The sequence below is a fragment of the Orycteropus afer genome, unplaced genomic scaffold (genome assembly GCF_000298275.1).
Source record: "Orycteropus afer afer isolate SDZICR_OR568_19922 unplaced genomic scaffold, OryAfe1.0 scaffold00081, whole genome shotgun sequence".
NCBI classification, from domain to species: domain Eukaryota; kingdom Metazoa; phylum Chordata; class Mammalia; order Tubulidentata; family Orycteropodidae; genus Orycteropus; species Orycteropus afer.
The window spans coordinates 4,139,062-4,165,857 of record NW_006921668.1 but is presented as its reverse complement, the minus strand read 5'-3'; the positions used below and the strand labels follow the sequence as shown (position 1 = coordinate 4,165,857).

At 35.4% G+C, this 26,796-nt stretch overlaps 1 protein-coding gene across 1 annotated transcript in view; it reads left to right on the top strand.

The window, feature by feature from the left end:
- MYCBP2 (MYC binding protein 2) overlaps positions 1-26,796 on the top strand; it is a 376,124-nt gene that overhangs the window by 129,789 nt on the left and 219,539 nt on the right. Inside the window, exons 18-21 of the mRNA XM_042781038.1 lie at positions 2,930-3,037; positions 10,436-10,555; positions 11,478-11,559; positions 23,623-23,740. Of these exons, the coding sequence (XP_042636972.1) occupies positions 2,930-3,037; positions 10,436-10,555; positions 11,478-11,559; positions 23,623-23,740 (428 nt within the window). The remainder of the gene's footprint in view (positions 1-2,929; positions 3,038-10,435; positions 10,556-11,477; positions 11,560-23,622; positions 23,741-26,796) is intronic.

The following is a 26,796-nucleotide window of genomic DNA, read 5'->3' as shown; positions in this document are numbered from 1 at the left end:
TCAGCAGCACGTCTTCCTCCACCAGCAGTCAGAGAGAGTTCTGCCTCTAGGAGGCCTCCTTTTGAGCCCAGCAGGGTGGTCAAACTAGCCAATCATAGCATCTCTTAAGCACCTGAGAGAGAGTGGGCACCTCCCAGAACATTGTATTGTGCCACGCCCAACAGAAATACTCCACGTGGATAACATTTACAATCAGCTCCTCAGTTGCTCATTCCACCACTGAGTTTACAATGACTTATGGGTAGAAAAGCCATACTAAGTAATTTACTACACTGCAAGTACTTACTACCTCCTTTAGTAGGTCTCAGTTTATGGTTTCTCTTTTTACAGTCTCAGACTCCCCTACTTTCCTATCTTTGGGATTTGTTAGCTGTCCCCTAGTGTTCTTCCCATCAACACAGCACACTGTTCTAAGTTCTTATTTAGTTAGGTGTACCCTCACTCCCCCCTTCCATTTGATTATGAACTTCTAGATGCAGAAATTGTGTCTTGTTTGTCTACATGTTCCCAAGACTTAGCAAGGTGCCTAAAGTTTGTAAGTGCTTAATATATTTGTTGATTAATTGAAAACATTTCAGTGACTTTGCATTGCCTCTAGAATAGTTTCATTATATAGAAAGATTTTACTATTTGTTTTTTCAGTACTTCTCCACACTCATTTCCTTATTTGTTTCTTTGGTACTTCTCCACACTCATTTCCTATCACTTTCTGCTTTATAACTTATATTCTATTTCAAGTCTATGTATTTTAAATGACTAAACAATATTGTGGGAGCCCTGGTGGCATAGTGACTGAGGCATTTGACTGCCAATGAGAAGGTTGGCGATTCAAATCCACCAGCCACTCCTCAGAAGGAAGATTGGGCAATCTACTTCCATAGAGATACTGCCTCAGAAACCCAAGGAGGGTTCGCTATATGTTGGGATCAGCTTGATAGCAGTGAGTTTGGTTTTGGTTTTGGTTTTACACAATATTGTTTTTAACATCTTCGTGATTTTGTAAATCCTGTTCCTTTTACCTTGACTGCACTCTCTTGTTTTCCTTCTCTTTTGACATTTTCTCATTTTTTGAAGCCTGTCTGCTTTATCCAGGTGGATTCTGATCACGTTTTATCCTTCAGTATATAAGGTGTAGAGACTTCCTTTATAGTATTTTATCATAATATATTGGAATGCTTCATTATTATTTCTATCTTCCCAAATGGGCTGAGATTCAACAAGATTTGTCATTGTCATTATATGAATGATACCTTGTTATCTATCACATAAAAGATAATTTAAAATGTTTGATAAATAAATAAATAGAATTGTTTATAAGGAACATTATCTAAATCCATGACATATGAAAATATTTTAGAGTCTGAAAGCCTGGCATTGTAAATAGTGAATTAAATTGTTAGTATTAATTAGTGGTATAATTTCTAAGTGTGTTTGCCCATAGTCCTCTAGGTTTGTATATGAAAAGATTCTAAAAAGATTGAATTTACTGTAAAATCAAGTAACTGTGAGCATTATCGTTGTGTACTATATTTTTATTGGAAGAAATAATATCCCAGGCTGACCACAGAAATAATAAAATGGTAATGCAACTTGATATTATTGTTAGTTTAGTATTATCAGTTCTGTTGTGTATTTGGAAAGTGCTTTATAGTTTTCAGAATTTTTTCTTATTATCTGCTTTAGTAAATCACATGAAAAGTAATGCCTATTGAAGATATAGGACATTTTGTTCCTTTGAAATATATCCAATTTTATTCCCTTTTAAAAAATGAAGCCCAATTTATATAAGCTTGAAAATAATTGATTTGACACTATTGTGTGTAAATTTTAGTTATTTTTTCTATTTACATTAAATTGGAATACTTCTATGTATAATAATCACAGAAGATGCTCTTCTTGGTTTTTCAAACAGTTAATGCTGATTGCATTTTTATTTATATTTAGAGACATGATTGAAATGTTTCTCACCTCCACCTATTATTTTTATGTTGAGTGAAAGTACTTTGGCATTTAATTTGTCATTTATCAGATTTTATTATAAGTGTATCTCGTCCCATGCTTAGAAAAATTAATTAGAGCTGAAGCTCTGTAGAGGATCATGAAGAAACATACTTTAATTAAAAACCTTTCAGTGCTTACATATTGTCATAATTCCCTTTTCAAATATTGGTAACTTCTTAAGTGTCAAATTTAGAGTGTTTTGAAAATTGAAGGCATTTTTTTGATGGAGCTAAAATGTAAGGAAGTTGTAGTTTTCTTATACAAGAAAAGTACTAAAATTTAAAGGTGTAATTTAAGTTTCTTTTCCTGCTTAAGTTAAATGATAATGAGGAAAAGTGATTTTTAAATTTTATTCAAATTAATTGTCCAGTAGACTTTTTCTTTGAATACTCCATGAGTGAAAATAACTATAATTTATGTGGGAATAATACAATATAATATAATGTGTAGTGGAGCCTCTGAAAGAAATAGTATAAAAGAGCTGTTAATGGTTTCTAAAATGTTCTTTAAAATATATTGCCCACTTTACCATTGGTCTGATCTGGATAGGAAAGATACTTATTTTAATGAATGTATGGTTTACTCAATTTGAGTACTATGAAATTTAAAATATTTGTAAGATAATTTGATTTATGTAAATTGAACTTCCTGATTAGCTATTTGAGACTATTAGTAACTACCCAATAGTTTTATACATATAAACTATGAAATCTGTTCTTTATAAACTATACAATATTAAATTGTGTGTGGAATGGTGAATAGGTTTATGGTTGGGAATGGGGATTGAAATGGGGGAATTTGGAAAGGAGTATAATGTCCAAAACCATTAAGGACGATTTTTCATGCTTTTAGTTTTAATTATTTTTGTTCAATGTAGTGTTTTCATTTTGTGAGCTTTTCTATGCACATACAAAATGTTTCTCCTCAGGCCCCCTTGTATTTGCTGGTCCTATTTTTATGAACCATCGAGAACAGGCTCTAGCCAGACTCAGATCCCATCCAGCACAGCTAAAGCATAAACGGGACAAGCACAAAGGTATTTGGTCTTCCTTATCAACTAGGTGGGACACTTTCCCAATTTCTTCCACTCATTTTAATTTTATTTCTGGGAAAATGTATAAACTGATTCTTCTACTTTGCTTCTATCATTGTTATATAGCCTGAGGAGAAAAAAACATGCTGAAATTGCTAAACTGAAAGTGGGACTGTTTGTCAAGTGACTATCATGGTGCTTATTTCATTTTTTAACTTCAGTAAATGTTGTTTTGTTAAGTTCAATAAAGAAGACATTGTAAAATAGATCTTTTTCTTTTCCATTTATTTTTTTCAAATTCTATAAACTTAAGGAAAGGTGGAAAAAATTGTCATTGCTTTCTGTTTTATCCTTATTATCTGCTTTGAGATGACTGAGTTCAGGTATTTCACAGTCTTTTTTTTCCTGAATGCTATTTATTTGCTTTAGAATAACACAAGTACTAAATCCATTGTATAAAGTCATAATGAGTTAAGATTATTATTACATTGTTCATTGTTCCTTTGTTTTAATATTAAAGTTTATATAATTCTATCATACACAAATATTTAGTGTTTGAAGGTTAAAGAAGAGATGGATGTAAGAGTGAGGTATGTAGATCTACCCGAGTACTCAGAAACTGTCCTGCTTCTAAGCAAGTCTGTGAGGGACTAGGGATTATTTCTGAGATATTCTTTGCAATTGTAGAGTTCTGGATTAATCAGTATTCCTAAAGCATGCACTTTCTTTTCAACCACAAATTATAAGACAACTAAAATCAGAAAATAAGTTAATGTGAGAATTTATAGATTTATAGGCAATCACTGGGTTACAAACAAGATCTGTTCTTCAGGTGTGTCTTTTAAGTTGAATTTGTAGGTTAGTCGGAACAGTTGCAGATGGTTCTTTTTAGCCTTACTTTAGCACAACAAAAGGCTTGTTGAAGCCTTTTCAGTGATTTGAAAGCTGCAAGTGCAGCAAGTGAAGGTGATTGGGATGAAAAATTTCTTGTGAGTAGAGGTTGGGTTCAGTCATTTCAAAGTGAGGGCAAATAATGTTAAAGGGAGGGCAAGTGCAAGACTTAGTGAGTTGGACATTTGTAACCTCGTAACTGCCTGTACCCTGCTGTACCTCAGCGGAATTGCAGATTTGATTCCAGAGCACCACCATAAAGTCAATGTCGCAATAAAACAAGTCACATGAATTTTTTGGTTTTCCAGTGCATACAAAAGTTATGTTTACACTATGCTATAGTCTATTAAGGTGCTGTGGTGGCACAGAAGTTAAGGCATTTGCCTGCTAACCAGAAGGTCTGAGATTCAAACCCACCAGCCACTCTACAGGTGAAAGATGAGGCAGTCTGCTTCCATAAAGATTTATAGCTTAGGAAACCCTATGAGGCAGTTCTACTCTGTCCTATAGGGTTGCTATGAGTAGGAATCGGCTTGATGGCTGTGAGTTTGGTTTGGAGTAGTCTATTAAGTGTACAACAGAATTATGTAAAAATTTGCAATGTTACAAGAATTACCGATATAGAACGGAGAGAAACGAAGTGACTACACACTACTGGAAAAAAGGTGCCAATAGACTTCCTCAATGCAGCCACAAACCTTCAAACCTTCAGTTTGTTAAAAAATATAATACAAACAAACACAGTATCTGCAAAGCACAATATAGCAAAGTTCAATAAAACAAGGCATGTGTCTCTATAAATTCTGTCTTGAATCCTGGCATGTGGCCCAGGAGCTCTTCATTTGCTAGTGTGGCTTACAGTTGCCATTTTCTTAAATGCCTGAGATAAGTCTTGCAAATTGAAATGGGAAGTTTTAAAAACAGATATTCCATATGGAAAAACTAACGTTTATCTTCTGTTTTTTCCTGTGCTGTAAAATTGTATAGACTAATTTTTTTTAGAACTTTCACATGTAATATAATCAACTTTATTTTTATTTTCCTCTCTCAGTCTTTCAGTTTGCCACTGAAAGTAAAAACAGAAGACCAACCCATACGCTCCCCCCCAAAAAAAACTTTTTTTTTTTTTTTTGTGAAACCACAGTTAGGGAGAGAGAGTACTACTTAAGATACATTCTGCTGAAACAAAAATTCAAGGTGTTTTAAATCTAATGTGATAATCCACAGTAAAATTTGTGATTGGTTCATTTCCTGAATGCTCTAAAAATGCTTCATTGTTAAATTCGAGGAACAATATGTTATGCAAATTATTTTCATTGTCAGAATCTCTGCTTCCATACTATTTTTGTCATGCTGCTGTTAGAATAGATTTTCTGAATGTTTGTTTCTATCCCAAGTATTTCTAGTGAAATTCTTTCAGGACTTTATCTGAGGTTAAATGTTCCTATTTCATGAAACAGTTTAAAATTTGTTTAGCTCTCTTTCAGGATTTTATGGGCAAACTTCTTCATTTTTATTTTTTTTGACAGGATTTTAAATGAATGTTAAACCAAGACCTAGGTTACAGACATAAAGCTGACTTTTTTACAATGGCAAATTATGATTAGCTGTAGGAATTGATAATTGCTTAACAATAGCTAACCTTTCTGCAGTGTTACCTACCACCGGGTTATTTAATAACAAGGTTCTGTGCATCCTTGTAGAAGCTCTGGTAGTGTAGTGCCTAAAGCACTTACTTGACTGCTAACCAGAAGGCTGGTGGTTCAAACCCACCAGCCACTCCTCGGAAGGAGTAGTGATACTGCCTCGGAAACCCAAGGAGGGGTCGCTGTGAGTTGGGGCGACTTGATGGCACATAACAACAACATGCATCCTTGTAGCAGCCTCTTCAGAAGGACCTGCTTTGTAGTATTACAGTATAAACGTTTTTTTTTTTTTTAAATCAGATTTTAGAGTTTTATAGAGTGAAACAGTTTTATCTCTTTACCCCCTAAAATGGATTAAAGTACAAAAAATATTTTATCAGTGTCCTGTTGTAAGTAAATAGTGTCAATGTGCCACTCACTAATTTCTATCTCGCCATAGGTTCTCTCTCCCTTAACCCTATTCATCATTTCCTATCTGTAGCTGTCATTTAATTATGCACCGTTCCCTCCATTCACTGCTTTTTTCTTTTACTCTTGCTGCCTATTTTTGTAGTCTTGTAATAAATATTCTTTCCATTTACAACTGTGGTTTATTTTTTTCCTCTTTCTTTCTTACCCTGTTTTTTCTTCCAATAATTCACTGGAAATTCTCTGTATTAATTGCTGTGTTCTGTCTATCATGTGACTCATGTGAAAATCAGAAGACACACTGATAACTAACATCTATACACCTATTTTGTTTGAAAATGGTTTAGTATAATGGAAATGTTATTGTCTTTGGAGTTAAGCCTCAGTTGTAATTATGAATTTGTTGTTTACTAGAGCTACATGGCTGTGCATGAATTACTTAATCATTACTTACTCTCTTTGGGTTTACTTTTCTCTTTAGTTTCCTTCATGTTAAATATATGAATGACAATTGTTATCTAATTACATGGCTAATGAAAATTAAATTAAGATTATATATTAAACAATATATATAGTTTGCATGTGTATATATTAACTACATATACAGTTTAATATGTAACTAATATATATAGTTTTTATACACACACACACACATGCGATGGAGTAGAGTCACAGATCACAAATGACAAGTAGAAATTTATGGTCAAATTGTCAAGTGCTGTATGTTAGTTTAGCTAATGGTAACTTACCTAAATTACATCTATATAGCATGAGGATAATACTCCAACAGTTGTCACGAGATTAATTGACACAATGCCTGAAAAGCACTGCTGTGATGTATGTGTGTGTGTGTGTGTGTGTGTTTGTTCCTTGCAAATAGAAACTCTCTAGCATCAGTTCTTTTGCTTTTTATTTTAGAATTGTTAGTATTATCGTAAAGGTACAAAATTTGAGATTTGTTAAATACCTAGTTTATTTATAAAAGATTTAAGATATCAACAATTTGGTCGTGGTAAAAACTCTACATCTGCTCTACCATTTATTACTTTGGGCTGGCTACCTAAGCCATAGTTTTCTCATCTGTAAAATGGAATAGCAATACCTTATCTTTGTCATAAATTGGAGTTTTGATTTAAAAAAGCAACAATAGTCAATATTGATTACTTTTCAGATATTATTTCACTTAATCCACATAAGAACTTTTTGTGGTATGAACAGTTATTGCTGTTTTATAGATGGAGAAGCTAAGAATTAAAGAGGTCCAGTGTCCAGTGTTTTACAAGTAGTTATTAGTACAGGCAAGATTCCCGGTGAAGTCTCTTAGACATAACTACCCATAAGTTGGAGCAAGTGCTTTGTAAATTGCAGTTGCTGTTGCTCCTGCTATTTTATTTTAATGATCTTTCTCAAAGTATTCACTGTCTTCATTGACAACTTCTGTGTTATATATGACTGTGAGATTACTAAAAATACAGATTTCATTAAAAATAAAAATTAAGAGGCCTTTAGATACTGAATCCTCTTTTCCTTATGTGTGTACTGAAATATGTATATATAATATACACACAGTTTTTTTGGTGCGTAGTTTAAATACATGTCTGCTGAAACTTTGTAAACATTACGATTTCAATCTCAACATTATATATAAATGAACATATTCATATTAGGGAAAACACAGATATGCTTATACCTAAATGAGGCAATTAGATTATTCGTACCTGACTATTTTTCCTACAAATCCAAGGTTATATCTTACTGCTGCTCATTAACACTTTACTGAATATTGAGCTTGATCAGAAATTAATCTTGCTGAGTATCATTTGTTGATTCTTGAATTTGCAATAAATATTTGCTACTTAATTTGTACTTTCTTTCTTTGATGAAAGTTTATAAACTCCTAAATTATTGAAATTGTACTTGATTTTTTTTAAGCCAACATCAAATACCAGGTACACACACAACACACACACACACACACACACACATACATATATATAAATTCTGCTGCTTTTGTCAGTAATGACCAAGAACCTTATCCCTATTTTTAAAATTGCAGTAGAAATGTTTTCACTGTTACAGTAATTGAGACATTATTTTATGTAGTTACATATTGTTCAGATGAACTTGAACATGCTTCTTAGTATACTTTTGACCTCTAAATTATAACTATTATTCTTCTAATCTTATTGTTCTATTCTGTAAATCTCTAGGCTTTTTCTCCCCTGCTCTTTCTTTTATGCTGTCTCTCTCTTGTGGGTTTTGTATCTATATTTAGTCTCTGACTCAAGGGATGGGACAAAAAGCTAAATTCAAAGATAGAAACTTCTATTTAGCATCAATGTATTTATATAAAGTGGAATGATACTTGTAATATTTATTGAAATCTGGCAATATCATATAAACAATTTTTTTCATGTTAAATCAGATTTATTTTAATAATTAGATATTTTTACCAATGAAGTAAAGGTGTAAAATTTCTTTGCATTCAGCATCTTATTTAAATAGTTTGGAAGACATTATTCTTTTTGTGTAGACCATTTATTATATTTAACCAATCTACTGTCTTTCCAAGGTGAACAGTCTTTGAACTAAGATGATATTTCATTTTAGGTGATGTGAAATGAAATGTTGTAACTACCTTTAGCCCATCCTTCTTGTAGTTTTAATTTGGCAAACCCACATTAGATAATTTAGCAGAAGAGGAATCATACTCTTTATCTTATAATTAATAGTAAAACCTCTCACTAATTCAGAATTTATGATAATTCAGATGCAGTATTTGTGATCTTTTTTCAGTAAAAATTCAACATAATTTCTTCCTCTGTGAATTTTCAGGGTCATACTTATAAGGGGAAACCTGTCTAAAATCACTAGCTTTTCAAACCAAGGGCTCAAGAAATGAAGGATTCCTTCAGCGTGCCTTCAACCTCTGGGTCCAGCAGTTAATTCTTGTATGTTAAAGGACTTTTATGTTTATGATACATTTTTATGTAATATAGGCCTATTTTGAATTATAATATAGGTAACCACATTTTATTTATTGTAGCAATTAGTTTATTCTATAATCTGTACTTCTTGAAGGTAATAAAACTGCGTTTTTACTTAAATGTTCTGTGATTTAAGACTTTTTCAGTAAGTCACATGGACCTATCCATTCTGTGTTATTCCGAATTAGTGAGGTTTTACTGTCCTAATGTAATAAAAGATTTTAAAGGTTTTCAAAATTATAGAGAGGCATTTAGTTATAGAAAGAGAAATCATAAGTCAATTTTTTCTTAACTATATATTACTAAAAGTTAGAAAGGAATGATTAAAAAAAATGAACAGAAATGATCTGATGTTATTTTGTTTAACATTCTGACATGGGCAATGAAAATGCAGAATAAATTAAACGTGTGTGTGTCTGTAGATTCACATATGTATCTGCATATTAATACACATTTAATGTTTAGAGTTGATATATCACAAGAAAATGATTTAGACTAGTTGACCTTTTGAAATTCCTTCCAAATTTACATTTATTCTGTGTGTAATGAATTTGAATTTTGATGATATAGAGATCATAATTTAATTAATGTATATTTTTAGATTAGGAAAAGTAAGTTGCCTTCCTTATTTATACATTCCAACTAAAGTTTTTATATTTTGGAATGTGGCTGTTGATGATATAATTAGAATGTCAAAGTGAAACTAGGAGTGGCGAGTAGGCCTAAAGCAAAGTTAATGGAGAAAATTCCAAAAACAAGGAAGGAAGAGAGAAGGCAGTGAAAATGGAAGTTTGGTTCAGGATAATGAGTAGTTGGAGGCAGGAAGAAGGAAGAAGACTACAAAGTATATTGGCTGAGGGACAAGGTAGAACAGGAAAGGTAAATGAGAGTAGGTCATTGAACTACAGTGTATTGAATAAAGCTATTTGGTCTTTATAAATTCTTTAAAGTAATTGAGTTTAGGAATACTGATGGACAGTGTAGCCTTTCTAAGATCTGTTTGGAAAAATCTAAGTTACTGTGAGTCAACTAGGAATTTTTTTGTTTTTTAATGGCTAGTACTAACTGTATCACTAAGTTTAAAATAATTGTTTAATGACTTTGCATGCAGTTATTTTTATTCAAACTAAATTTACCCATATAAACAATTACACTTAAAATTTTATTTCTAAAAGTTAATGGTTGATCCCTTTACATTACATAACTGATTAGTTTAATAGGTTTTATCCTTAACCAGATCTTATCTCTGTTTTTATTGAGTTTTGTGATATTTACAAAGAGAAGTATACAGCATATATTTTCAAAATTACTTCCTTGCAGGTAGATTCTTGATCTATCACTTCTAACAGCTGCAGATTCTTCTTGCTTGTTCTTTTTAACATTTTTCTCTTGTTCTTCCATAGTAAATTGATTTTAACTTTTATCTTAAATATGAATAATAGCTTAATTACAAATTATGACACTTACAGATGGAAGTGGAGAAAGAGGAGAAAAGGATGCCAGCAAAATTGCAACATATCCTCCAGGCTCTGTGCGGTTTGACTGTGAGCTCCGGGCAGTGCAAGTCAGCTGTGGATTTCACCATTCAGGTAGCAGCTGGAACTTTAGGGTATAACAGCATTTTTACAATTGTGGTAAATAATTGTTTAGTTTTAATGTTTAACTGTGTGTTAAAAAAACTGTACTGTGACAGTATCTCCTAAATCTATAAAAGCTTTGTAGTTATTGTATAATGTCTTTTAAAAAACTATTTTGAGGTGTGAGAAACAGCTACTTATCCAGAGATCTGACTTCTCTACTCCGGTCTTCTGAAAGACTTATTTAAAAATTTAATTTTAATTTCATTCAAGACATTACTGAAGATTACATGATCCCTGAAATCCCTTTCACCTTTGTAGTTTTGTGATTTTTATGATATAGTCCCATATTGAAGTGTGGCATCAAAAATTTCTTTTTCTTAAAATATAGAAAATAGATTCTTGGTAAATTATTGACATTTAGGTTATATAGCTTACTTTGTGCTAGTCACCCTTTAAAAGAATAAAAAAATATGTTAACTTTTTTCTTTGATATTTAATGTTTCCTTATTTGATAAGGCATTGATAGATATTAAAGTTCTACCATATTATTGATACTCTATATAATTGTACAGAGCACAAAGCTATCTGACACCTATATAATTATCCTAGATATGAGAGAACAATATTTTATATGTAGTTGCTCATTATTAAGATTTTACAGTTGATCTGAATCAGAAGCATATTAAACATTATTGTTATCAAATCACATGTTTAATAGTTTCAAAGTATATGAAAAACTTGCATTTTCATAATATACAAAGACTGTTTTTCAGAACTAAAATTGTATTAATTAAATACAAATTTGTGCTTCAATTGCCTATTTTTAATGGCTCTTTAAGTAGTGAAAATTACACTACTTTCAGTATATTTGTGGTAGAAGCTTAAGATGGCATTTAATTAAAAAAAATAAAGCAATGTATTTTGGTTTCAGTGGTTTTAATGGAAAATGGAGATGTCTATACATTTGGATATGGGCAGCATGGGCAGCTAGGACATGGAGATGTCAATTCCAGGTACTCTTACTTTTTGTTTGGGGATAGTGAATTGTTTTTCCCCCTTTCTTTTGCTCTCTTTTTCCTTCCTTGAGAATTGAAATAGTTTTGCAAAATATGGCCCATGAGTTAGTGATTATTGACAGTTCCTGATTTTGTGGCTGAGGGCTTTTGTATGGATACATGGTTTTGTAGTTTTAGAGGGAAAATGGATTTACATTTTATACAAACAAAATGGAGTTTCTTTGTGGTGCAAATGGTTAACTCTCTTATTAGTGACTGAAAGATTGGAAATTTGAACTCACCCAGAGGTGCCTGGAATGAAAGGTTTGGCACCCTTCTTCTGAAAAGTCAGCCATTGGAAACCCTGTGGAGCATAGTTGTGTTCTAGCACATGTGTTGTATGGTCTCCATGAGTTGGAGTTGAGTTGATGGCAGATAGGTTACTGGTTTACAAACAAAGTCTAGTGGGCACTCCAGTAAGCTATTTTGACTTAATTCTATAATAATGAAGAACTAATTATTACAGAGACTTCTAGGCATTTCCCTGTATTTATTTTTCTATACTTCATTTGATAATAGAGCTTTAGTTGGGAGTATGACCATGCAGATAAAGGATAAAGGATAGCTTGCCTTGCTGTAAAGAGGTGTTTTGTGTACTGACATGATACATGAAACTTTGGAATTGTAATATTAAAGGAAAGTGGCCTATTCCTCCATTTCTCTTTTTTCCTGTCCAGAATGCTAGCTAGCATTGTGGAAGGAACTGGAGAAGTTATCATAGATACCATAAGTTGGAGATCATGTATTGAAAATGCCAGAGTTGTAAGATAAAAATAGTTTGGGTTCCTGAAACCACATCAGCTCCTTATAATTGGACTCTTACCGGAGTGAGAAATAATCTTCTCCTTTGTTTAAGTTCCTGTTACTTTGGCTTTGCTAGTATAGCAGCTGAATCCATAGCCTACTTAATATAGTCAGGGTGTTTTTGGTCAAAAGTAACAGAAAATCCATCTTTATTCAGAACATCTGAGGAGAAGATGCCAGGATAGGATTAGATGTACAAATGATTTATTGGGGGAAACTACTGTGAAGGATAAAGGGAAAAGGAGAAAGAACAGGCAGGGAGAACCATAAGACACAATGTAGGTCTCACACCTGTGAATGGAGGGAAGTTAGGAAGGATTGGGTAGGAAGTCTCTAGACTACAGTGCAATTCTGAGAGTTTCAGCCAAGTCATTGGGCTGTCCCCAAGCCAGGATGCCATTGAAAGAATCCTGCATTGAACGGGAATGGGCCTTTGCCGTGTTCAGTCACAGGCTGGTTATGAATTTCAAGGGGAAGAATGACTCATGGATCCAAAAGAACAGCATCCAGGGCTGTCAGTCAGCTATCCTCCCCATTATAGTTGTCTTGCTACAGAGCTGAGTGTCTACAGCTGCCCCAACAATGTAAGCCAGAAGTATTTAAGTCTAGGAAGATACAGGGCAACTTAAAGCCAGACTTAACCGAGTAACTCAATTTGCCACATAAACCCAATTTCTTTTTGACTCTCCATTTGTCTTATTTTTCCTTGAGGTCACAAGATATCTGCTAGAATCAACTAGACCTATATGATGTCTCATTCATAATACTGTGAAAGAGAGATACTTTTCCCCTAATCATTAAAATCCCAGATTTTTACTTTGCTTTTGATGCACCTCTATTACTGTGGCAAGGATGGAGTTGTGCCATTTGGTAAAGACCAATGATTCTTAACCCGGCTGCACATTAGAACCATCTGAGGACTTCTAAGACATAGCATGCCTGGATTCTACATCTAGCATTTCTAAGAGATGTGTGTTGAGGACCGTGGATAGAGTGCAGAAATCAAAATTTTTTAAAAGCTCCCCCAGAGTATCATGTGCATCCAGAATTGAGAACCATTGCCTATTCCTAGAGCTGTGGTAGGGTTAACTCCGTTTACACAAAATGGGGATGCAATAGAATGTCCTTCATTGCTTTGATGAATTTTGTTGCTAATGGTGAAAAGAGACAATTGAGGTTTTGAGTTGGATTTTTCACTAAAAACACAAGTGCAACTTAATAATTAACTGTTGCCAAGCAGTTTGTAAAAGTATCCACAATATCACTAGCACTGTTGGAGCTGACAAAAATATCAGTGGCTTGCAGGGTCAAACAGTTACTGTCACAGGTATCAGAAGCCAACACCTATTTTGCTTTAAAGATGAGTGAAATCATTGATGTGCAGAGGCTGAATCAGAGCTTTAATTTGTGTGGAGAGGAATCTTGCAACTTTTTGTTCTGTATCATGACATAGAAGAGAAAGGTTTATTATCAGTCTGTGGTCATTATTGTCAATACAATCAATCATCATCATTTAGCGGGTGACAATTTTGTCAGTTATGATAATAAACTTGAAAAGGTACATTGCAGTTAGAAATAATGAGTGTTACCCATGTGTCTACCAAACAGGGTTCTGCTTTGCAAATCAGAATTTGCTGTTGGGTATCACTTGTCAGAAAATAATTGCCGTGGTCTTGACTGAATGGGAGGGAAGTAGTAAAAATCATGACTAATCAAATCACAGCCTTTAGGTAATGTTATCTTACTGTATACTATGAAGAAGTGTACAGCATATATTCTATAAGATCTTGCTTCGCTATATTAAGGTGCAATAGCTATTGAAAGGGATGTGCCCATGTGAGCTTCTAAAAGGAAAAAGCTAAAAACATTGCTTTGTGGTACTGATTATGCCAGTGGGCACCTTTTTTTGATTTTTAGTGATTTCCTCAGGTGACAATATCACAGCATTATATTAAGTATTTTTAAGAGTTTGAATATATCATCTTAAGAAATCTGATAACTTTTAATGTTGACAATAAAATATCAGGGTTTTTTAAGATCAGATTCTGGTGGAGTTTGCTTTAATTATCCTTTTTCTTTAATTGTTCTTTTCCAACATGTAAAGTTTCACACTTGGTTCCATTATAACTGGAAGGTTGATTGCATGTGGTATGGGCAGCATTAAACTGGATAACTCAATGTAATAATACCTACACAATATGTCTAGTAAAGGAGTCCCTGGGTGGTGTAAACAGTTAAGCACCTCACTACTAGCTGAAAGAATGATGGTTCAAACCCACCCAGGGGTGCCTTGGCAGAAAGGCCTGGCAGTCTCACTTCCAAAAGGTCATAGCCTTGAAAACCCTATGGAACAGCTCAACTCTGCACACGTGGGGCTGCTTTCATTCAGAATTGACTCCATGGCAACCAGCAATAATAAATGTCTAATAACATAAATAAAATTTACCCAAAACGTTTTCTGTCTTAAACATTCAAGTTGTTTGGGGCTTTGTGGGACTTAGAACGCAGGGGTTAAGATCTATATTATTCAGAAAGAACTAGTGACTTATATGCAGGAATAATCCCAGGAGGAACAAAGCTCCTATAACCTACATATGAACTACAATAAAGCAAAACATTTGTGGACATTTAGTTGAAATAAAGTATTGAATCGAAGGGGGTTTTTGAAAAGTTTCTAGTAATTAACTGATATTTATTGTATAGTACACATAAATATATGATTAATGTTGTTGTTGTTGTTATGTGCCGTCGAGTCGGCCCCGACTCATAGCGACCCCTCCTTGGGTTTCCGAGGCAGTATCACTACGGAAGTAGGATTGCCCAACCTTCCTTCCGAGGAGTGGCTGGTGGGTTTGAACCGCCAGCCGTCTGGTTAGCAGGCAAGTGTCTTAGCCACTATGCTACCAGAGCTCCCATATGATTAATAATACAGCAAATATAGTGTACGTAATAATGAAGTTATAAAAAGGTTATTGATACTCTCTTATGTCTTATGTGATGTGTTGTCTTACAAAATGATTGAGTTTAGTCTCAAGTTTAGGTCCTAATTCCGTCATTTGGTAGCTTAAGACCTATACAAATTACTTAACTTTCTTACCTCACTTTCTTCCTTTGTTAAATGGAAGTATATTCCTCAGAAGGTTATCATGAGAATTCAGTGAAATAAAATATGTAATTAGTGCAGAAGCTCGCATATAGTAAATACATAATAAATGTTAACTATTACTGTTGTTTTAGTGACTATCAAAAAGCTCTTATGAGGAATTTTATATATTTACTCATGAGATGAGTCTACTAACCTTTTTATTTGTCTGTTTTATTCAATATGCTCCTAAATTTCTGAATTCCAAATTATTTTCCCATTTTCATTAAACTTAAGCCTGCAGATTGCTGAAGAGACTAATATAGTTTAAATGCTTTTATTCTCCTTTTTCTAATAGAATTTTGATAACTCTTCCACTATTTCTAAATTTCATGTTCTTGCCATTCTGTCCTCCTTCTGCACTAAATGTGCTACCCAATCCTAGTGCCTTACTTCACTACTTACCAGCTATGTGCCTGTGATAATTCTTAAGCTTTTGTTTCCATATCCCATATGATTTTCTTTTTTTTTTACTTTCTGGTATTTTCCTGTGCATTTAGGTGGTTTTTTTTTTTTTTTTTAAAGCTTGTTTTATATTCAACATAATATGTTCATTTAGTTTAATTCCCCATTCTCCATGTCCAACCCTAACCTAGTCTCCTCCCCTCCCTACCCTGTAACCCTCCCCCTGTGGCCCTCATATTTATGCACTCCTGTTTGTCTTATCCCATATGATTTTTGCAGGATAAATATAACGTAAAGTACCTGGTACACATTTGCACACACTTAAGTAATTTTTGTTTTCTGTTGTTTTCTTTTCCAAATAATTTAGTAAATGGATTCAATGGTATCATGAAAAGAATTCTAAGACTGGTTTAGACTGTTTTTTTGTGGGAAAACCTTTAACCTCTCCAGATCTACAGAAGGAATTACTTTGATAATTAACGATTCATCTATGTATGCTTTGTAAGCTGCAGACAAGTAAACAGTTATAGAAACTCTCCCTTCAATTCCTTGTTTGAATTGACCTGGACACTTTCAGGAGAGTATTAGGTTGATGTTTTTATTCTCTTGTGCTGTTCTAAAAGAAATACCACAAATGGATGGCTTTAACAGAGATTAATTCTCTTACAGTTGAGAAGGCTAGAATTCTGAGTTCAGAGTGCCAAATCTAGGGGCTGGGTGAAAGCTCCTGGACCTTGAGTTTCAGCTCTGCCTTTTGTTCCTGGACCACTGACACTGAAGGCTTCTCTTAGACAGCTGCTGGCTGCTGAGGCTGACAAACCCAAGGTCCACAAGTGACATGGCACAATCCCCAAATTATCAAGCAGCACAGCAGGTCATAGTTCAAATCTAAAACCAGTCTCAAGATCAGCAGACAACATGGCTGGCTGCTAAAAGAAGACTTGGCTAAATGCAGGGTCCAAGCATGCCAAAAGCGAGAGACTTTCTTCTTACGTACTTAAAGCAGACCACATCCCTAAGGCAGCTACTCAGCTGCTTACAGCAGATTCCACCATGGAGTTGATTCACTGGGAATAATTACATCCAGCTGCCCAGCCACTCAAAACCAGGCCAAGCCAAGTTGACACATAACCTTAACTACCACTGTTGACATAGAGCCCTTTGGAATTGTAATTGTTCTTTTGCAGAAACCCAAGTACCTCAGAATTTGACAGCCACATACCTTTTCATGGCTGTTCCTTTATATTACTCCACCTTCAAGTAAAAAAACCAAAAAAACAGACTGTTGCTTTTTTGAGGCATGGCCATTCTTGCTGTGCTGCATTTTATTACTTACTTACCTTCCAATCACTACAGTTCATTCACTGAAAACTTATCTGGCTCAAAGAGTTTTCTCACCCTAAATCTTGTCACAATTGTGAATACTTTTAGTATCCATGGGAATGATCCCATAAGAAAATCATTATCTTGACACAATTACATATGGAACTTTACTTCCACACACATTGATGTCATTCCTGTGACCACAGCCTGGATTTAGCACAACTTCAACTTTGAATTCTTAAGTTTAAACATCTCATTCTTTAATGACAATTTCGTTTTCACTTTCTTAGTCCTACCTTAGTTGGCCTTTGACTTTATCATTCCTTATAACTTTCTACATTTTAGCTCTCTTTTACCCTTTTCACTTTTTTCCCGACCCACATTAGAAATAGTTATTTAATTTCTTCATCTATAAAGCCAAAAACCAAACTCACTGCCATCGAGTCAATTCCAACTCATAGCATCCCCCTTTGGGTTTCTGAGGTGGCAGATCTTTACAGAAGGAGATTGCCCAGTCTTCCTTCCACGGAGTGGTTAGCAGTCAAATGCCTTAGGCACTATGCCACCAGAGCTCGTTTCTTCATTTATACTCTTACCAATATCCTCAATTTTCTCGTTTTCTGCCATTGAGTTGGCTCCTTATGTGTAATGAAACGGAACACTGCCTGGTCTAGCACCATCTCTGTGATCTTTGATATATTTAAGCTCATTATTAAAGCTATCATCTCAATGACGTTTTTCCTTGTTTTTGCTGACCCTCAGCTTTACCAAACATGATGTCCTTTTCTGGTGATGTCTTTCCTGATAACATGTCCAAAGTAAGCAAGACAAAGTCTCTCTATCCTTGTTTCTAAGGAGCATTTTGGTTGTATTTCCTCTAACATTTATTTGTTCATTCTTCTTGCAGTACACGGTGCATTTAATGTAATTTGCCAATGCCACAATTCAGTTGCATCAATTCTTCTATCTTCTTTTTTGTATTGGCCACCTTTTATGTCCATATGAGGCAATTGAAAGGACTGTGACTTGGGTCAGGGGCACTATAGTCATCAAAGTGATGTCTTGGCTTTTTAAAACTTTAAAAACGTCATTTGCTGCAAATTTGTCCAAATCAATGTCATTGGATTTCTTGACTGCAACTCTCAGGGGCTTAGAGCATGGAAAAACCGTAAGCATTTGTCTATATTTGCTATATATACACTTAAACCCACTGCCATTGAGTCAATTCTGACTCATAGCAACCCCCGTTAGATTTCTGAGACAGTAAATCTTTACAGATATAGATTGCCCAGTCTTCGTTCCATAGAGTGGCTGGTAGGTTTGAACCACCAGCCTTCTGGTTAGTAGTCAGATGCCTTAGGCACTATCTACACTTAGTCTACTGCAAAAAAGTCAGACAAGTATGCAGATTGTGATACGATCTTAAGATTCAGCTGATCACTGTGTAAGGGACAAAATCCTTCTGTTATATACTTGTGAACTATTTGGTTTAAGACCTTTTGAGAATTTGAGGAAAGAGATGGGCTTTCTGTCCAGAAAAAAATAGATGTGTGAATATAAACATTAAATTTTGCTTATAGAATGAGGGGATTCAGCAATCTGTTGAAGCTACCTAGCTGTCCTTTGGATCTAAATATAAAAATCCTGATCTAGTTACCTGTTCTATTCCCCTCCATACCTTATCTCTAATCTTCAAATTCTTTTACCTACTCACCCATTTCCCTCTTTCTCTCAGCATACTACCTCCATTCACATCACACACACACACACACACACAAAAAAAAAGCAAACAAAAAAACATTACCTCAACACCAAAAAGGTAAACAATCCAATTCAAAAATGGGCAAAGGACATGGACACTTCACTAAGAAGATACACAGGCAGCCAACAAACACATGAGGAAATGTTCATGATCATTAGCCATTGTTGTTGTTGTTGTTGTTGTTGTTGTTTGCCATCGAGTCGGCCCCGACTCATAGCGACCCCTCCTTGGGTTTCCGAGGCAGTATCACTACGGAAGTAGGAATGCCCAACCTTCCTTCCGAGGAGTGGCTGGTGGGTTTGAACCGCCAGCCTTCTGGTTAGCAGTCAAGTGCCTTAGCCACTATGCTACCAGAGCTCCTTCATTAGCCATTAGAGAGATGCAAATCATTAGCCATTAGAGAGATGCAAATCAAAACAGCAATGAAATATCATATCACCCCAGCAATAATGGGAGCTCTGGTGGTGTAGTGCCTGAGGCATTTGACTGCTTAACCAGAAGGATGGTGGTTCAAACTCACCAGCCACTCCTCCGAAGGAAGATTGGGCAATCTACTTCTGTAGTGATACCGCCTTGGAAACCCAAAGAGGGGTCACTGTAAGTCAGATCCGATTCCATGGCAGTGAGTTTGGCTTTTGGTTTTCCAGCAGTAATAGCAAAGTTCCACAAGACAGAAAATAACAAATGCTGGTGAGGTTGCAGAGAGATTAGAACTTTGATACACTGCTGGTGGTCTGCAAAATGGTACAGATATTGTGAAAAATGGTATGGCGTTTCCTTGAAAAACTGAAAATGGAAATAGCGTTTGATCCAGCAATTCCCTTAATAGGAATATACTCTAAAGAGGTGAGAGACAGGATGCAAACAGACATAGACACACCCATGTTCTTTGCAGCACAAGTCACTATAGCAAAGAGATGGAAACAACTTAAATGCCCATCAACAGATGAATGGATAAGCGAGCTATGGTACATTCACACAATGGAATACTTTGCAACATTAAAGAATAATGAAGAATACGTGAATCATCTCACAACGTGGATGAATTTGGAGGACATTATGCTAAGTGAAATAAGTCAGTCACAGAAGGACAAATACTGTATGAGTCCATTATTATAAAAAAAATCAAGGAAAGATTTACTCAGGGAAGAAAATTGACTTTGTTGATTAGCAGGCACAAGACGGAAGGGGAGGGAAAATTTCAAACAAGTTGGTGGTTACATGTTGATTTGGGTGAGGGGAGGAGCAGTGTGGAAAGAGTCTGTGACCAGCTTGGTGATATTGGGGAAAGGAAAGACACAGAAACTTGCACAAAAGATATAGGTAACAGAGGCAAATACTATTACATGCCCGATAGATACTGCATTACCACTGGTGCCAAACACCAGGCTATGGGTAAATGCATGGACAGATGAGAAGATCAGGTGGGAGTAGGCAAACAGGAATATGACCTAGACCAGTGGTGGATTTGGCTGAAGATAATCTTACATACACACTTGGGCTACAAAATTATCCACATACATTCCAGAAGCAACAGAGGACAGGATTGGAGTAGCTTCTTATAGACAACCAAACACCTTGAGAGAGAGAATCATCAAATCTGCAGGCTTGGGACCATATAGTCTCAGGAGACATCATGCTCAATTGGAACAACATGGTACATAAAAACCTTGTTCTGCATCCTACTTCAGTGAGTAGTAACTGGGCTCTTAAAAGCTTCCAAGCAGTCATCTAAGATGCAACTATTCGTCTCCTCTCCTCTGAAGTAAAGAAGAATGAAGAAAATCAAAATCACCTGGAAAAGTTAGTCCAAAGATAAGATGGACCACGAGGACCTCAGCCTTCATTACCCTGAGACTAGTAGCTCTAGATGTTGTTGTTATGTGCCGTCAAGTCAGCCCTGACTCATAGCGACCCCTCCTTGGGTTTCCGAGTCAGTATCACTACAGAAGTAGGTTTGCCCAACCTTACTTCCGAGGAGTGGCTGGTGGGTTTGAACCGCCAGCCGTCTGGTTAGCAGTCAAGTGCCTTAGGCACTACGCCACCAGAGCGCCTTAGCTCTAGATAGTGACCAGCTATCAATGCCAACCACTTGGAAAGGGATCAGAACTGGAGATTGCAGATAGAGTGGGAGGAAGAATGTGAAACACAATTCAAAAACACAAAAATGACCAGAATTACTGGTCAGACAGAGTCTGGTGGAATCCCTGAGACTATGGCCCTGGCTTATCCTTCGGGCCTAGAAATGGACCCACTTCCATGGATTGGTTCTCAGCCCAACAGTAGAAAGACCTATGTGCCTTAGATCAGTCAGCATGAGACATCAGAGGAGCAGCATTCACACAGAGAGAGAGCTGGACAGACAGAAATGTATAGATAATAAGAAGGGCATGGGCAGTGGGTAGTAAAAGGGAGGAGAGGTTTTTTTTTTTTTTTAATGGGGAGGGTAATCGAGGCTGTGCAATCAAATGTGCATGAACTGTTGAATATAAAACAAATCTGCTTTGTAAATTTGCACCTCAAGCACAATAAATAAATAAGTAAAGTATTTTAAAGAAGGAAAATTAAAAAAAAACATTAGATGGAAATACTTCAACCCACTAATCTTACAATTCTACCTACTTCCATACCACTTCTTTGTTCCTTTCCCTCTTGTTACAGTGAAAGAGTGGTCCATCTTACCCATGCTCTGAAACCCATTTACTTTTTCCTTGGGATTGTAGTTCTATTTCCTGTCTCCTCTCAGACCTCTATCTTTAACCTTTTTATCTTTACTCACTCTGTTAAACTTCTCAGTTCTCTGTCATCTTTCAAATAACAAAGCCTATTCTTCAGCTTCATTTTCCCTTAGCTATCAGTTCTCCTTTCTTTTTCCCTTTAGTGCTAGGGTTCTTGAGGGAGTTATCTGCATATTTTGTGACCCTGCTGTTAACCCTCATCTGCCACAGTTTAGTGCCTACTTCCACCAAAGAGATTTCCTTCTTATTAACTCATCATCACTTGTATGTCTCCCTAGAGCATTTGACAAGTACAGTATATCCCCTTTCTTAAAACCTTCCTTTCCAGGGACTTTCTGGATATAGATTTTAAGAATCACAGTACACCCTCTCCTCATTTATCAGTGTGGTTAGGGTCCAAAAACAAGTTGTGTGCAAAAATTAGTATTAGGTTTAAATGGAGGATGACCACATAAGGGCACACAACAGAGGGTGACTATGTCATTATATAACTGCCAAATTGCATCATTACATAACTGCCAAACCACTGGGAATCATGATCCAGCCAAGCTGACATATAACCTTAACCATCATAGCCAGCGTTAGTCTTCCCTTGTACTTTGGTGTTCATTACTGCCGGAAGTGCATTGTTAATGCACAAAATAGTTAGATAATGTGTTTTTTATTGTTGCAAATGCAGAATCTCAGATGAGATAGTTGATAACTGAGGAGAGGCTGTATTTAATAGATTGAGCCATAAAGTAAGATCATCTAGGGAGAATGTAAAATGTAGATAATTAAGATGAAACAAACTGGTGATGGTATGGTGGAGGTGCGTCCTATCCATCTTTTTTGTAACTTTGGGAAGTTTTAGGACTCTTTAGCTTTCTGCCTCCTTAACTTAAACAAAGATGTGTTCCAAAAGCTGAAAAATGTTCATATTGATATACTTACGTTTTAATTTTATAATGAAAAAAATTTAATTGTGATAATTATATTATCTCAAATGCAGAGCTCTCCTATTAGATGTGGACTGTTTCTGTAGTGATTATTGTTCTAATTACAGACAATGGTTAGTCAATCTAGTTAATAAAAGTAGGTAAGGCTACTGGACTGTCATTTATAATAATAGTCAACATATCTTCAATGTTAACTGTGTTAGGCACTGACCTGTATGAACTTATTTATTAATCACAGGAGCCCTATGGCATAGGTATAATTTATTGTTATCTTCCATATCATAGAGGAGAAAACTGAAATACAAAGAGGATGAGTAGCTTGTTGAATTCCATAGTCACATTGCTACTGAGTAGTGGAACCAGGATTCACACCCAACTAGTATAGCTCTAGAGCTAATGGCTTATGGCTCTTGTGATACTGTTGTTTGACTCCTTAAACACCATGTTAAAATATAAAATTATAGCTTCGTGATGAAAGTTAGCAAAGGGCCTCATAGAATTAATTATTTCTTCTAGTTCCTGGATTGAAATCTTGTTGAAACATAATGATTTTGATTTCATCCCATAAGTACTTATTGAGAGATAACAGGGTATATCACTTATTAAGTGTCAAGTGATTTTTACTTTTAAAATAAAGATAGCATTGGTCTTCCAGAAAATTAAAAATCATGTGCCCATGATTAGGGTAGGATATTCAGAAAATCTTTAATAATCTTCTCAAAGTCAGCAATTATATCTTTGTATTCCCAGGGCCTTGAATAGAAACAGGCCTATATAAATAAGTGTTTATTGAATGTTCTTATTAGTGCCTTTTATCTTTCCTCCTCCTTATTGAATTGTTTACTTACTGTTTTTTATATCAGTTGGATCTTGCAAGAAATTGACGTAATTTTTTTTTTTTTAACCTAGGGGATGTCCCACTCTTGTTCAAGCATTGCCAGGTCCTAGCACACAAGTTACTGCAGGCAGCAACCACACAGCAGTACTTTTAATGGATGGACAGGTCTTCACATTTGGAAGTTTTTCTGTAAGAAATTTTTAAACAGTAATATTACGTTGTAACATTGCCATATGATTTGTCTACATTAGCTATTTTTTCTGGTTCCAGTAAAAAAATTATTCTGTTATGGTTCTTGCATATGCACATTTTCTGCTCTGCCTCTGCCTCCATCCCAAACAGAAACTGAATGACGTTAATTTGAAATAATTTTCTTCTCTAAATCAACATTCAAGAAAATTTAACTATTGTGTTAGAATTGAATATATTTATTCCAGATCAGAACCTTGAAAGCATTCAATAGAGAGAAAAATTCTGTCATTTGAAAAGTTCTTGCTCACCACGGTTCTAAAGATTAAAGTTTTAAAACATACAGAATGATTTCTACTTTAATTAAAACTTTTTAAAAGTCTAGTTTGTTATTAGAAATGTTTACAGTTGTAGTTTCCTATTTCCTCTCTGTGTCTCTCTGTTGTCTGCCTGTTTTTCTTTCTTTTTGCCAAAGCTTGAAAAGGGTGAAAATAACTGTGAATTGTATATAGTTTGGCCATGATAAAGATAAAAGAAAAGCTTTGTAAGACTGCTTAAATAAGTAAGTGCCTTCTCTGATTTGAGTAAACTATACAGAACTCTATAACTTAAGTCACTGATGTGCTTTGCAACTTCTAATCTTTTAAAAAATATATAAATGTGAACTTTAGAGTAAGTTGGGGTGTTTTTTTTTTTTTTTTTTTCCCAAAGATCTGGACATGAAAATGAGTCTAGTACATAGAATACTCATATATTATTTTACCAGTTTCATCTGTTAACATTTTAATCTGTTTCTTTTACCATTGTCTTTTCTGTCTCGCTGTCTGTCCCTCTCTTTTTCTCCTCCTCTTCCCTCTCTCCTTCCTCCTCTCCCTCCGTCTGTGCCCCTCTCTCTCTGCTTATATGCATGTATGGATATAAAATATTTTCTTGTTGAATCCTTTTAAGAATAGCTTGTATATGCCTCTTACTCCTAAATGGTTTGTATTTTGTTAATTGACTCAGTATTTTTATTTGGCATTTTCTGCACAAGTCATTACAATGATTATTTCAAAATGATGATTTTTCCAGCTCCAACACCCCACTACATTTACCAGTCAACACTTAGCGTTCTACTATAAGCAAGAGCCCTCCTTTCCTGTTTGTCTACCAGTCTGCTTATTATTGGTATGAACAATGTATTTATGTTTTTTCCGTTTTCGCCCTTAGTTACTTGGGTGCTTAGATTGTCCCAGATTTGGCCAGTAAGAACCCTTCAAGCTGATGCTTTTGTTCTTGTGACATGCCCCTTCATTTTTTATTTTTTTTGTGTGTTTTTAGAACTTCCATTCTTCCTGGCATAACAAGGTGTTCTAGGCTCATCTTGTACATGTCCTCTCTCAGTTCTAGAATCTGCATTTCTCCAAGAACTCTAGCTCTTTTTAGTGGGATGTAGTATTAAACACCAGGTGGATACTAGGTATGTTTATTGCTACCAGGTATCTTTGCTTCTCCAGTACACATATGTGTGTATATATGTGTACATATATGTATTTTAGATATATAAGTCCACACTGATATTTCCAACTACGTTCTACTCCCACAGGGACACAGTGAGAATTCTGGCTTCCAAGACGATTGATATATTTATTTCTCATTCAGTCAATCCTAAAATAGAAGGGCTTTACCTATGTTGTTCTGTGCCATTGAGTCAATTCCAATTCATAGTGACCCCATGTGACAGACTAGAACTACCCTATAGAAAATGCCTAAGGCAGTTGACTGCTAACCAGAAGGCTGGCAGTTCAAACCCACCAGCCACTCCTCGGAAGGAAGATGGGGCAGTCTACTTCCGTAGTGATACTGCATCAGAAACCTAAGGAGGGGTCACTATGAGTTGGGTCTGACACGATGGCACATAACAACAACAACATAGGAAACCGTATAGGCTGTGACTTACAGGAACAGATCACCAGGTCTTTTCCCTTGAAGAGCTGCTGATGGGTCTGAACTGCCAACTTTTCAGTTGGCAGCCAAGTGCTTAATCATTGTGCTAGCAGGGCTCCCTTGCTTTACCCATACCATTACAAAAACTTACTAAAAACAATTCAGGATTTGATTGTCATTCTTGCTCCCATCCTTTATCCTATCTGTGCCTTCTCTAAGACCAAAGGTATACAGAAAAATAATATGTTCATCAATTACTTGGATTAATTCTTTATTCTCACTTCCTTTCAGTAGAATTATGTTATTTCTTTGGAATAGATTTGGGCTTAATTGTTTAAATTTGCTTTTAGTTTAAGGCTCCCAGTCCCTGTTCTGTGTCCTTTGACTGGATTTTATTTTTTGTACTTGTAGAAATGTTAACTTTCCAACAGCTAAGTTATACAGAAATGTTATACTCAGATACCATATCCCTGGTATCCTTACTTCTTCATCTCCTATTTACCTCATGTTAGTAGATAACAAACTTGATTGTTTTCCAGTTTATCCATCATATGTCTCTTCTTATAAAGAGATGATAGATAGATAGATAGTTGGATGGGTGGATGGAGAGGGATGGATGGAGAAGGACAGATAGAGGAATAGAGAGGTTCATAAAAACACTGTGCCACCTGGCCTCCCTATATACTTATACCACAGACACGTATATATACATGTATGTAAAAAAAAGCCCTAGTGGCACAATATTTAAGTGCTTAGCAGCTAACAGATATGTTGGTAGTTTGAACCGACTTGCTACTCTGCAGGTGAAAAGATCTGGTGATCTGTTCTTACAAATATTACAGCCTAGGAAATTGTATGGAGCATGTCTATTCAGTCATATAGGGTTACTATGAGTGGCTATGACGATGGGCTCAGGTATAGCAAGGATTATGGAGCTGGCGCGGAATCGGGCGGTGTTTCTTTCTGCTGTTCATGGGGTCGCTATGAGTCGGAAACGACTTGATGGCACCCAAAAACAACAACATGAGTCAATGTCAGCTCAACATCACACAACAGTATCAATGTATGTGTATGCACACACACATAAATATATAATTATTTCAGCATTGTCATTTTCCAAAAGGTGGCAT